Here is a 14,593-nt window from a genome sequence, read left to right as displayed (position 1 = left end):
AAAAAAGAAGCAAAATGACGGTGGGTGTGGTGGGCAAGTAATTTAATCGGTGTACACGCAAATACCCTGTAACACTGGTAACATGACTACCGTGGCAAGCCTAGTCCGATACTGTCCAAAATATTGGTATCGGTTATCGGCGAGTACGCCAGTCTATACACCAATCCAATACCATAATTTATTAACCCAGAAAAATCAACTTGTTTAACTGGAAATCAATTCTTCTTCGCCGCTCCAAAACAGTAGCATTCACTGTGCTGTCGCCCTGGATGTATCATGGGTGCCACTGGCAACTACTGTTTTAGAGCAGCGAAGAAGAACTGATCGGAGGTTGTTTGTCATGTGACGATTGCAAACAACAACAACAGTGCGGTGCTAATGGAGATTGTAATAACTATATATTTTTTTTAATGACGCTGGTATTGGATCGGTACTTGGTATCGGCCGATACCGCAAGTTCAGGTATCCGAATCGGTATCGGGAAGGAAAAAATGGTATTGGAACATCTCTACAGGCAACAACAGCTGTCAGTGTGTCAGTGTGCGAATTGACTCTGACTTTCCCAAAACTGCATGTGATTATCATAAAGTGGGCACTTCTGTAAAGGGGAGCCTCGTGGGTACCCATAGAACCCATTTTCATTCACACATCTTGAGGTCAGAGGTCAAGGGACCCCTTTGAAAATGGTCATGACAGTTTTTCCTCACCAAAATTTAGCGCAAGTTTGGTGCGTTATTTAGCCTTCTTGGCGACAAGCTAATATGATATGGTTGGTGCCAGTGGATTCCTGAGTTTTTTTAGTTTCATATGATGCCAGTATCGCAACTCTAGCTTTAAAACTGAGCCCACTGAAACCTAATAATTGCAAGTTGCATTAATACATTAAAGAAATTAAAACAAATTTGCGTTATTATCGTGTTAACTTTGACAGCCCTATCATAAACATCTTCACTTAGTCATTCACCCACTCATGGTGTTGTAGCAGGCAAAGTGCCTGGCCAAATGCATTCAAAATTGTTGTGAGCCACTATTTATTCAGCGCCACCAGAAACTCATTTATTGTCTCACTTGTGCTGTTCTAGTAAATCTGTAAATACGCCTGTTGTGCCAGTAGATTTGCTTTAAAATCAGTTCCAAGCAGTTGTGATGTGCAGCACTGTGGTGTTATTGTTTGGCTTCTTTCCAGACACTCAGTCAAGGCTCTTGAGTCCAGTGAAATGTTTGAATTAGCTGTTTTTGCTATTATTATATTATTTGAGCTACTCGTTACAAAAGATTTTTTTCAACGTTCAACATACAGTATGTGTTAAATGCAAAGCCTTCAGTGTGAAGTTCAGTTTCAGGTCAGGCACTAAGAGCACAAAATGATTAAATGTCGTAAACTGGATGGCTCGGGTAGAAAAACATATTTTCATGAAACTGTCAATGTGTTGATGTGAAAAATCAGTAGAGAAGTTTTTGCATTGCATAAATACTAATGAATAAAGATGACTCGTTAGAGTGAATCATCTTAAAGTTTACTTAGAGACCGAAAAAGTTAGTACACAGTTTACTTGGATGAAGGTCATAAGCATAGATTATATATTGGATAGAGAAAAATTATATCAACAGCAGTTTCAACTTGTTTAAAGCAGTGTCTCATTGTCGTTGCAGTTTGTCTGTTTGCCAGATGTTGTCTTGATTTTTTAGACTTTTATGACTTTTGTCATATTAAATCATTTCGCAGTCTTTTCTTTTTTTCTGAGCTGTGACATCTCGCTTTGAAAGCTCATCCATTAAACTACCAAACCTGTTTTACAGCTGATAACAATACTAACTGCCACGCAACCTGATATGACCGAACAGGTAGATTTAGCTGAGATACTTTAGAGTCTGCACAGTATGTATGCATTTTGTCTACACGCTGTACATTATGGACTGTGCACTAATCCCTTGTGATAGATATACTGTATATGTATGACAGTGTATACTACTATTGGTACCATGCAACACATTCTTGTACGGTTTCGCATGATATCTTACGAAAAAGTTATTCCTCCTTTTTCGTTCGTTTTCCTACGAATGTCCAGCAACGCGTGTCAATTTCCACTCGTTACATGCATACAGTCTTTTCAAAATAAACTTTCCATCTTCACAGGAAAGAACTTCCTCGGGTTTACGGAACAAAACTACTAAGTTAGGCTTAGGAAAAGGTCAACTTGGTTAGGTTTAGGCAACAAAACACCCACACCCAAAAAAAGGCTAGCAAGGCCGGCTCTAGCTTATTGGGGGCCCATATGCAAAATCTTGTTTTTTAACCAAATGCTACTTTTTACACATAAAATAATATTTAAATGTAACTTGGCTGCATTGTTAACATCAAAATCAAAACAAACATGCAAATTCATTATTGATTAAGTTCTCTTAGTTTTGTACTCAACATAATACCTTATTAATAACTTAATGAAATGTAGTGAAACAGATGTATATGTGACACAAAAAAGGCAATTTATTATTTCGGTCGGTAAAAAAAGATGCTTGGCTGGTGGATTTTTTCATCTACCAATTCCCTTGGCCAGTGAGTCAAAAAGTTAATTTCAGTCACTGGTTAGGTTTAGGAAAAGATTGACTTAGTTAGATTTAGGCAACAAAACTACTTAGTTAAGTTTAGGAAAAGATTGTGGTTTGGCTTACTTAAGGACTGAAGTTACGTGACAAATACATCAACGCTGACTTCTGGTTTCACACGGAACACGAACGCCGGTCTCCTGGGCGACAGTCCGGTATTTTTTGACCCACCTATCCACCCCGACCTCCTCCCTATGCGGCGATCGCCGCTCTTTATATTTCCTGGTTCACGATTACGTGAATTACACACTAATTGATTTTGTGGGATATACAGGAATTACAGTGCAGTTATTTATCTTAGGTATAGCTATGAACAGTGTATGAGACCAGCCTTTATGGTATCCTCATGGTTCTTACAGTAGGACTCCTTTCATACCCTCACCTCCATAAGGCCCTCTTCATATATGTTATAATAGGGGCTCCTGTTTAGATGTATAGAATATGACTTAATAAGGATATGAGGAGGGGTTGTTAGACCTGTAGGATCTTAAGACCAGGATACCAAGACTATATAAGTGTGCTATGTACTTAGTATAGTTTAAGAGACTGTATTTCTGTGGTCTGTATTTGTGTGTACTGGGTTGCGTTCTGAAGCATTCTGGTGTATATTCCTGACCGTGGTGGATCAATTAATCAATATTCCTCTCTGTCTTACCCACATGAAGAATGTCATGAACTGATCTATTATTTTCCTCTTTGTCTTCCCCCTCATCTCATCCCTCCATCCAACTCCTCTCTTCGCAGACAGGCAGACGGACAGACGGCAGGACGGATACACGGGTGGGGGCTGTGCTAGGCGGCTCGGCGGCAGGCTGGTGGAAGATGTCGTCAGGAGCCGGCGGTAGGGGTGGAAGGCGGCTCAGGGGGACAGCAGGCAGCGGCGGTGGAGGAGGGAGAGGAGGGGCGGGAGAGGCAGAGGAAGGCCCCGTGGGGATCCCGTTCCCTGAGCACAGCGCAGACATCCTGGGCAGCCTGAACAAGCAGCGGCTCAGCGGCCTGCTGTGCGACGTGCTCCTGGTTGCCGAGGACCGGGAGTTCCCGGCTCACCGCTCCGTCCTGGCGTCCTGCAGCTCCTACTTCCACAAGCTCTTCACTTCAGGGGCCGCCGCCGACCAACAGAACATCTACAACATCGACTTTGTTGCGGCAGAGGCTCTGGGAGCGTTGCTGGACTTTGCCTACACAGCTACATTGACAGTCAGTCACAGCAGTGTGGCTGATATCCTTGCTGCTGCACGCCTCCTGGAAGTCCCACCTGTCCCAGGACGTCTGTACACACCTGCTGGACACCAAAGTGCTCTCCCCGCCGGTACAAGACCATTACAGAACTAGAAGTGACGTGTTCAAGTCAAATTTTAAGCTTTGAGATTTGATCTGCTCTGCGTGTTGAATGCATTTATAGCAAAGCACAGACCATAGGGGTGGGAATCACCAGAGGCCCCGCGATATGATATTATCACGATACTTCAGTCATGACACGATGTTATTGCAATTTTCAACATTCCGCACTGAGTATTGCAATAAGATATATTGCGATTTATTACCTTTTTTACAAGCAAGTTATACAGTTTGTCAACATCTGTTTTATCTAATAAGATACAGTTTCATGAAGTGAGAGGTCAAGGGACCCCTTCGAAAATGGCCATGCCAGTTTTTCCTCGCCAAAATTGAGCGTAAATTTGGAGCGTTACTTCACGATTGGTTCGTAACAATGGATTCCTTAGGTGTTCTGGTTTCATACGATACCAGCATCTTCACTTTATCTTTAAGAGCCCGCTACAAACTCTGAAAGACCCAACTCTTACAGACTATCTAAAGGCCCAGACACACCGAGTTGACATCAAAGAACTAGCGGCGATGAAGGCCGACTGTTGCGTCGCCTCACGTTGCCTTTGTCTTGGCCGACAAGTTGCACTTGAACACGCCGCAAAGACTACAGCTGACGGCCAGTTAGCACATATGTTCTGCTCCTGCGTGAGAGGAAATAACTCTCCACACCAGCAGATGGCGTTAGTCTGTATTCATCATTCAAAAAGGGAAACTTGAAGACCGAGGACGGCGGATATACAAGCCCTTGTTATGATATGTACATGAAACAAAGTGCCGTTTGCCGACCATTGTCACTCACCACTTAGCTTCATTCCAGATGGCCATGTTGTTGTGAAAATATCTGTGTATTGAAATGATCAGATGAGATGAGATGAAAGATGCTTAAGCTGAATAGCCAATCAGAGTGATTTCTCTCACTGATGGGCTCCGCCGCCGATTCAACATGCTGAATCAGTCGAAAAACCTCAGTCACGGGCAGACTAGAGCCGACGGGGCGGGACACACCGCAAAAACTAGGCCGACAGACGCTCACCGACGGCCCCAAACTGTCCGACGGCCGACCTTTGGCTCGGTGTGTCAGGGCCTTAAGATGCAGTTCATGCTGGTCTTCATACCAACCCCTTCATACAATAGTCAGCATATTCAAGCTTACATCATGGCCTTTATCAGTCTCTCTCACACACGCCCACAGCCTTTGAGTTCAGCACTTACTCATTCTGAGCCAATAGTGTGTGTGGAAGGACAGCATGCTATTTCTCCAACTATAGACACAGCACATCGCAGCTACACTTCAACATAATCAAGAGTAGCTGTGATATGCACATGCATGTACTCATAATGAACCCCTGGGTGTGCATCCAGGATACCCAGAGAGTGATCTGCCTATGCTGATAGAACTTCAGGTCTTTCTCGTCAGACTTCACCTTAGCTGAGGTGCTTTAGGAAGTTGTTTCTTATTTAGTTTTTCTTTTCTAAATTACTACTGTACTTCTGTGTCTCTCTTTCTCCTTGTCTTCCCCTTTCTTTTTTTGTGCAAACTTTCAATGACATTAAATTTTACCTGCACTCACTCTCTTTGTTCCCCGTCATGTTTCACTAGGCGGGCAGTGAGCGAAGAGAAGAAGATGAAGATGAGGAGGGGAAGGGCAGAGGAGGCAGGGAGCAGGGGAACCGGGTGCGTGCCCGGGAGTACCTGGAGTACTTCCAGAAAGGGCCGCACTGGAGCAGCAGCTGCAGCACACCAGAGCTCAGGGACCTGCCCACGCACCTGCACTTTATCCACGGCAACGGTGGGGCCCCTAGCAACGGGGCTCCCGCTGGCCCCGGTGAGTACTACTCCCCCCTGGCCATCGCCTTGGCCCAGGCCCCCACACAGGAGCCGGATGATGATGACGAGGACGATGAGGAAGATGAGGACGGGGAGGCGGTGCATGGGAACGGAGCGAGCCCGGGGTCATCTTACTACCCATCATCGCAAAATGGGCACTTCTACCTCCCCCCTGAGTCCAGGCTGGGGCAGGACACGGAGATGGAAGATGGAGGCAGGGAGGCGACTGCGAGGGAGAGGGGTTCGGCCAGTGCCCTCCTGCAGCAGATGATGGACTCCATCGAGAGGCAGAAGGAGCGTGCAACAACCGGGGAGGAACAGGGAGATGGGGATGACCCCGACATGGAATTTTACTTGAATTATTTTAACAGCACGCAGAACGAGGATCCAGCTTCTGCTGCCGTGACACAGGGAGTGCCGCCGCTCTGGTTATCACGGGGCAGAACAGGCCCAGACAGAGGAGGAGGAGGAGAGAGGGGGGTGGGAGAGAGAGCCAGCGGGGGTGGAGGAGGAGAAAGAGGAGGAGGAGGTGGAGGAGGAGGAGGTGGAGGCGAGAGGAAGATGCGCTCTAAGGCCTTCCAGAAATGCCCCATATGCTCCAAGGTCATTCAAGGAGCAGGCAAGCTACCCCGCCACATCCGAACACACACGGGAGAGAAACCTTATGAATGCGCCATCTGCAAAGTGCGCTTTACCAGGTAAGCCCAATTAATGAAGTCACTACCCCGTGTCACATGTACTAACAGTCTCGGTCTTGGCACTGCGGACAAATCGCCCAGCAGTGGGAGACACCACAAAGCCAGGAGCATTAGCGCTAACCAACTTAGCTTTGCATTAAGGAGGCAGTTAGTGAAATGTTTACCTTGATCATGGACTTACCGAGTATCCCTAAACGACATGTAGAATATTCCAGCTCTGTGAGAGAGGGGGTCAGATTGTAAAGGTTATAAAGGTCTGTTTTATTGTGACAACCGTCATAGCAAAGTCCTGGAAGTTTAACATAGGGGTCCTATAAAAGAAGGCTGTGCCATGGCGGTGTTATCTAGTGGAGGGCTGCTATAAAGTGCTGTGCTCTGATACAGAGGGGGATTATAGGCCCTGGATGGTGCTCTATGTGCTCCAATGCAGTAATTTGAACTTTTGATCTCTGGTTATGTTGATTATTGCCCGCGGCAGAGTAGTTACACCACCCCTTCTCTCTCTTTCTCTCGCTGTCACTCCTTTACCTCTCTAATGAAATCTGCCATGTACCGCTCAGATAAATGTGGCGGCTCTGCAGCAGTGGACTTGACTGAACACGGTTTCCCTGTATTTAGGAGTCCTGGCCTTTCCTTGAAATTATTCCTTTAATTAATTAATCAGTGGACTTGTGCTGGAAATAGATGCAGTAGGGCTAGAAATACCCAGAACCTCTGCTGGCATGGCAGGTAGGGAAGACCAATCTGAATTTGCCTTCTAGCTAAATTCGACCGGCAGTGGGAAGGGGGTATTGTAATCTTAATCCTGTTTGATCAGGGTTAAGAGTGTGCCTCGCACGGTAATAAATCACTCCTGTCCTTTAAATAATTCACCTCTGTCAGTGTTCGGCTTCGGCCTCTGTGTGTACGCACGCATGTGTGTGTTTCACCTCACTTATGTACATGTTTCTTTGTTCATTTTTATATTTAGGGCACAGACTGGTACAGTAAGGGTCGCAGTGAGCTTATTTGTTTGCCTGTATGACAGCTAATCCACTTACATGGCATGTGTGTAATAGAGTTGTCTTAACTACGCTTGTTTGTTTAGAAGCCCTCTGCCCCGAGTGCAGAAGGGTTAGACGATTAAAGAGCTCGGGAGCTGGAGAGATAGTAAGGGCTAAAGGGGGGAGGGAGGGACAAGAGTCAGATGAAGTCTAAGGCAGCCTGATAAAGTTTAGTGGGCTGCGGTGTACAGTACCACCAGCGCAGAGTAAAAAATGTTCCAGGATGTAGTGACATGATGTTAGATTTGGAGAAGTCAAGTCTTAGTTTGGTCTTGTTTTGACCAGAGTGTGATTGTTGTATTTGGAAAAGTAAGTCTTCTATATGAGCTATTTGATATTCTTAGAAGTGACAAATTACGGCTCGTGGGGATAGAACTAGACTGCTAAATTTACAGACTCATCTATAATTCACTAATACTCAACGATAAACATCAAGTTTTCAGCTGCAGAGGACATCTAAGTCCTCTTTTTCTATTCACAAAACACATTTTTTTGCAATCTGTCAATTGTTACGGTGCCGTCCTCAAAGAAAAGTTAACAGAAATCGTAAAAGTGCCAACTGACACAGTGAACGTTGAGCCTTCTCGTCCGTCCACAGTTGTGCTCTTGTGTGCAATTACACAGATAAAGATGTAAAGTTTATGGCTTCTCCTCAGTTGGCCTGGCTGCCCTCACAGAATAATCCCGTTGGAAGAGATCCAAAAGATGGCTGTTTAATAGGAAATAAAACCATCCAAAGCTTATTAAGCTGACCACTTTATGAGAATTATTAATGTATTTTGAGTTTATTGTATATTTGTAAATGATATTACATAGCCTGATTTGTAACTGAGGCTGAAAAGACAACCTGAGTGTATTCAGATAGGTATGAGCTGATCCTGTAGTGCAATTTTTTGGCTGGACCACAGAGGGCCAGCCCTACAAACGCAAAAGTCTGTCACTGAGTGATGAAGTTACATGATTGGTCGGCCGAGTGTTGGAGTTTCCTCATTGGCCGTTGCTCTTTCAAAATGATAAGTTGGGAGCAGTCCGTCTTACAGATGAGCCTGTCCAGCGTGACGCGTCCAGCTCCCGAAACTTGGACCAAGCTGTGAAACTAGGCGATCTAGATTTAAAATGAAACGAGATTCAGCAGTGTCAGAGCCTATTTATTGCTTAAAATATTTTCAGAAGTAGATTTTGGTGGATTGTTTGGACAGAATAACAGAAAGTTTACTCAGCAGGCGGACATGTTGTTTCCTGTTTGAAACGGCAAGCAGAAAACCAAGGCAAAGAACGTCTGCTAGTCGCTTTCAGTCCAAAATGGCGGAAGCGTAGCTTTGCTGCTGGGCGCTGATGTTGCAATGGAACGACCAAGTGACTTTAACCTCTTGGCTATATACGTTCTTTGGTACTATATCTATACTCTGGGGACCAATCAGGTGTATTACGTGATAGGGTACGTCATCGCTTGAACGGCCAGTTGAGTTGAGCAGCACGTCCCCTAGTGTCCTTGCCGGACCTGGTGGACATGTAGCGCTGGATTTAACATTATAGACATGACCACTGACTATTTGTTTAACAATTCACAAATTCACAGACTGGCCATACATGGTCCAGACATATACTCGGTTTTGACAGAGTCTTGTTGTCTGTGTATTCTGTTTGTGATTTTGTTTATTTTTCTTTCTTCCAGGCAGGACAAGCTCAAGGTTCATATGCGGAAGCATACAGGAGAGAAGCCTTACCTTTGTACGCAATGTGGAGCTGCCTTTGCTCACAACTACGACCTGAAGAACCACATGCGTGTACACACCGGCCTGCGCCCCTATCAGTGCTCAAGCTGCTTTAAGACTTTCGTTCGCTCGGATCACCTGCACCGCCACCTCAAGAAGGACGGCTGCAACGGCATCCCCTCTCGTCGAGGCCGAAAGCCTCGGGTGCGAGAGCCAGGGCTCCTCGATGCCCCGCTGGCCCTGCTGAGCCCCGGCTCCGACACGGGCCCCGGGCCTCGTACCATCAGGGGACGGCGGCGCTCGGAGGCATCCTCAGCAGCAGAGGTGGAGGGGGCTGCTGGAGCCCATGCACACAGTCCTCAGCTGCAGGAGTTTGCGGGGGAGGCAGGGCCCTGAGAATGCAGGGGCGACAAGGACACTGCTGGACACCATAGTCACTCTGCACCGCCTGTGAGACAGGCCAGTGAACACAGAGGAGAAGAAACACACAAAGGCAAACTTTTAAAAAAAACAACAACTAACTATTCCTCTATAAACCAAATCAGGGTGTCACAAAAAATCTAATCTTTATATTTCTTTCTCCTTTTACTTTAGGAAATGGAGTAGACTTGCAAGCACTTGAGTCGGTTTATCTGTTAAAAGAGCAAAGAACGCTTCAAATCATGCACCCATGACGTCCACTTTCTGGGCCATTTCTTTCTTTATAATATTAGGGGTTTTATACATTGGCATATGTGCTTAGGCAAATGTATGATAGATACAAAGAAACTCGGAGCAACTATGCAGTTGATTTAGATTTTTATTGGTTTTGTCCTCACAGCCTTCAAGCTCTAAGCAAGGTGTCTATCAAGCATCTTCTGGCTGCTGTACGGGTGAAGCGAGGACAAATCCTCCCAGTGAAAACAACTCTTTTTCTATTCTTTTGCAGGTCTGAAATGTACAGTTACCATAGAAACAACATTGCCACAATATGGCATATGCAAGGAAAACTCACCACAATTTTGATGCAACAGTTTTTTCCTCTCTAAATGTTCCAGAAAGAATCAGACGAGGGTTTGATTGAAGTGTTACTTACTCTATAAAATGCGTCTATGGTTTGTCTTATTGAGAAACAAATTCACGTCGAGTCAAATCCACTTTAACGGGGGCTCTTCTCTTGCAGGACTCGGGAATATGAGGGGTGGAGGGTTTGTGTTTTTAAAGCACTACCATCGTCAATGTACCTGTTGGCTTGACTACGTTGCCTCTTATCCCTCACAACCCTGCAATTTCAGCATTTCTGTTTTCTCTTTTTTTTGATTTTGTCTTAATTTTTTTTTGTCGTTGTTCCTTTTTGTTGACTGCTTCGGGTACTTGACACTTTATAATTGTATACATGTATATACAGCAGGTGGTGATATGACATTAGTCCCCTCTTAATGCTGAGGTGTACTTACCAATCGGGTTTTTCCTCTTAGGCTTGATGTCATATTTCTCACAGAGTGAAGCTTGTGGGTGAACGGGAAAAAAAAACCTGTATGAATGTTTGATGAAAAAAAAAAAGAAACATTGAATCACCCATTTTGTCCTAAACTTAACACTTAACTTGTATAGTTCCTGCCCAAAGGATGAGGAGGTCGGATGAATGAATGTGCTTAAAACTTTGTGCAGTTTTTTTGGTCCTTGTGTGACAAGGCGCGGGTAGCATTTAACCAACCGCAGGTTAAAGGAATGGCAGGGAGCCCGAGTGAGAGAATGACAAAGAGTACGAAGACGAGATAGACGAGCACCTTTTTTTCTATGTTTGCACAGCTTTACTAAAGATATCCAACAGAGCGAGAGAGAGAGAGAGAGAGAGAGAGAGAGAGGTATATTTAAAGGAAGTGGGCTGGTGTTTGGGAGGGAGTGAGAGGAGGTTTATGTATCATGCTTATTCCGATCGTCTTTGCCCTAGGGACCACACAACCGTGAGGCAACCTGTATGATGAAGAGAGCAATAAATACCTGTCCAAGTTGGGAGGCCAAATAGGAGCGCAGCTGCAGCTGGTTGATGGGGGAGGGGAACAAGGGAAGGGGAGGGGGATCTCACAATGTCTGTTGCATTCCAAAAAATAATCTCCCCCAGCTCAGCCACGTTTCCAGGCAGGAGGGGATCAAATCAGGCCTTTTCTCTCCCTCTGTAGTCCTCTAATGCCCCCGAACTAGCCTGGAGGGGATATTATTATATTAGAGCCTGGTGTTAGTGTGGGTAGGACGCCTGGTGCTGGCAGTTTAGTGTGTTCATATGTCCGTGTGTTTGTGCACATGTGTGTGCGTGGCAGCCGGGGTCGCTCTGGCCACATCATCACTGTGTGAGTCAGCCACAGCCTGTTCAAACATGCACCCTGAGCTGCCAGCCCCAATGCACTTTCTCTGTCTCTCACACACATGCTCACACACACACACTCACACTCTCCGCTCACTGGGCGCAGGTATCCTGTAGAGAAGGGGAAAACACCAGAGCTGACAAATCTGTTTGAATATTGTAAGTGACTCCGTGCATCTGGATTTGTTAGTATCTTCAAGTTGTGCTATTGTACTCCAATTCCAATGTTATTTTCCTAACTAGCACGTTTTGAGTCGAGAGAACATTAGGGCTGTCCCGAATACCATTTTTTGAGCTTCAAAGCTTTGATGAATAATATTCAAAACTTCGCGGCACCGCGCAGCACAGCAGGCTGACATGTTCTTCTGTCTGTTGGTCCCCATCTCACCTGTTTCAGTGACCCGGGACAGTGTTGCTGCCGCACACAAACAGTGATATCCGTCTCAGAATAACTAATAATTAGGGCTGTCAATCGATTAAAATAGTTAATCACGATTAATCACACAGTTTTTATCTCTTCAAATTGTACCTTAATTTGTCAAGTATTTAATACTCTTATCAACATGGAAGTGGGCAATTATGCTTGCTTTATGCAAATGTATGTGTATATTTATTATTGGAAATCAAATAACACAAAACAATGAAACATATTGTCCAGAAACCTTCACAGGTACTGCATTTAGCATAATAAATATGCTCAAATCATAACATGGCAAACTCAAGCCCTACAGGCAACAACAGCTGTCAGTGTGTCAGTGTGCTGACTTGACTATGACTTCAAACTTCATGTGATTATCATAAAGTGGGCATATCTGTAAAGGGGAGACTCGTAGGTACCCTTAGAACCCATTTTCATTCACATATCTGGAGGTCAGAGGTCAAGGGACCCCTTTGAAAATGGCCGTGCCAGTTTATCCTCACAAAAATTTAGTGCAAGTTTGGAGCGTTATTTAACCTCCTTCATGACAAGCTAGTATGACATGGTTGGTACCAATGAATTCCTGAGGTTTTCCAGTAAAAACTGAGCCTGCTACAACCTAAAAATCGCAAGTTGCATTCAAACAAATTTGCATTAATGTGTTATGTCGTTAACTTTGACAGCCCTACTAATAATAATTAAAGGAGCATTTTGAATAATGATTTGGAGGTTGAATACCATGACAACGGTTGAAGCTTCGAAGCATTCGGGTCAGCCCTAACAGAACATGCATGTGATTTAGAGTCCCCCCCCCCAAAACCAATCATGTAATATCTGCAGTAGTTCAACTATCAGTCCTTTGCACCTTAATTGGAGAGAGGCAGGTGGTGAATGCACTTTGTTACTGAGGAGGGCACTTTTGTCAGCGAAACGGGTACTTTGAAACAAACCAGTTGCAAATGAGATCAGTCCTTTCTTCTTCTGTCCGCGGTGGTGAAGTTCCTCCGCTGGGTTTGTTCAGGTTTTGACGACAAGCTGCCAAAAAAAAACAGAAATATACGAGTTCAGATCTCTAAAAGAGACGCCGGGTGGGCTCCGATACAAACACGTTGAGTTTTGTGACCTTAAGAAAAGTTAAATTAATCCATGTAACTGATTGAACTTGAAGTTGCTGATACCTAGTGAGTTGTCTTTATGTCTTAATGCAAAGGAAGGGGCTAGGAGGAGGAGGAGGAGGCGGAAGAAAGGGCACTGTGTGTGTGTGTGTGTGTGAGCGTGTGTGTATGTGTGCATGTGTTGTTGCTGGCTGGCAGGGTGGAGGGTCTCAGGACAAGCTTGGATAAACAAACTTTGCCCCATCTGTTCACCAGCTACTCTCATAACTACACGTGTTCTCCGAGGAGCCGCGGTGATAATAGGTTCCACGGTACCGCGGAAGCAGAATATTGTTAAACAACTCATCGGACAGTTGCTTGTTTACTTCACGGCTCTCTCGGTGCAGATTTGCATAACTCTTTGTTTACCCTCGTTGGTCGTTGACAGTTGTTGGCTCGGTCTTGAGAGCTTTAGTTTCTATTTTTGCTTCTCCGTTATGATATAGATGGGGTTTATTAATGCACAGTTTGACTCCCACCGGCGGTGCAAGCTGGGTATGTGATCTTTATGTAGCGGTACTTGGTATGGACCACGTAAAGCAATTTTGTGTTGATGTGGCAGAAGGTGAGATCTGTTTGCCATCTTAAAACGTGTTGCTTTGGACCTTAATATTTCCCCCAAAAGTCTTATGTTGTTTGTTGATTAACCAAAGCTTTTTTGCCCTCAATCTTCTTAGAGATAGATATAGATAGATAGATATAATTTATCCAGACTGGGCCTCCCTGACTAAGCCACACACACAGATGCCCTCCTCTTGAATACATATGCAGAAACGTGTGTGAAATCATACAGATATTTACTTGAGTTTGCTTTCTCTCGCTCTTTGTATCCTTGTGGACGATAGAATCAGAGGTTTAAGGATGTATAGTTTTTTTTCTGTCTGTCTACACTTTTCTTAAAATAACGTGTTGTTGCTACATTTTTTTTCTAACGATTTTACATGGCTGTGCGTGCGTGTGTGTGTGTGAGTGTATGCGTGAGTGCGTGCGTTGGGGGTTACGGTTTTTTGGGTTGCTGTGCCAGGAGGGTGGGGTAAACGGGTGCTTGGGTGGGGTTATGGATATAAAGCCTGATAGCACTGGAAATGGTGCTTTAGCTGAGAGAGCAAAAGTTTGCACTAATGTTTAATGTCCTTGTCCTGCTTATGGGAGAAGGGCAGGAGACCTCAGAACGGCCTGCGAGTTTCCATGAGCACAGAGCAGTGTGGTTAATACTCAATGGTCTCTTAAAGAGTCCATCCAAGCCCTCCATAGAAATAATCATGTACAGTATATTAAGAAATATACAGACGTCCAACAACAACAAATACCAAAGGAGAAGAAATGGCTTGCATTCAAGTCGTTGGACATTTTAAGCTACCAATCTCATGTTGGATTAATAGAGTTTTATTGTTGAATCTGAAGGCTCTTGAAAAGAGGACTTTTGATGGACACTATAAATGGTGTGATAACAGCAA

At 44.7% G+C, this 14,593-nt stretch overlaps 1 protein-coding gene across 1 annotated transcript; it reads left to right on the top strand.

Moving 5' to 3' along the window:
* The first annotated feature begins 14 nt into the window (after window positions 1-14).
* zbtb7a (zinc finger and BTB domain containing 7a) lies at window positions 15-10,813 on the top strand. Its single transcript, XM_037770220.1, is given in 5 exon segments — window positions 15-20; window positions 3,352-3,867; window positions 3,869-3,916; window positions 5,537-6,462; window positions 9,181-10,813. Coding segments are annotated over 5 exon segments (1,932 nt in total). The 3' UTR covers window positions 9,617-10,813.
* Window positions 10,814-14,593: the final 3,780 nt, after the last annotated feature.

This window comes from Sebastes umbrosus, chromosome 5 (genome assembly GCF_015220745.1).
Source record: "Sebastes umbrosus isolate fSebUmb1 chromosome 5, fSebUmb1.pri, whole genome shotgun sequence".
Classification (NCBI taxonomy): Eukaryota; Metazoa; Chordata; class Actinopteri; order Perciformes; family Sebastidae; genus Sebastes; species Sebastes umbrosus.
The sequence above is the reverse complement of the archived record's forward strand: the minus strand, read 5'-3'. Positions and strand labels throughout refer to the sequence as shown.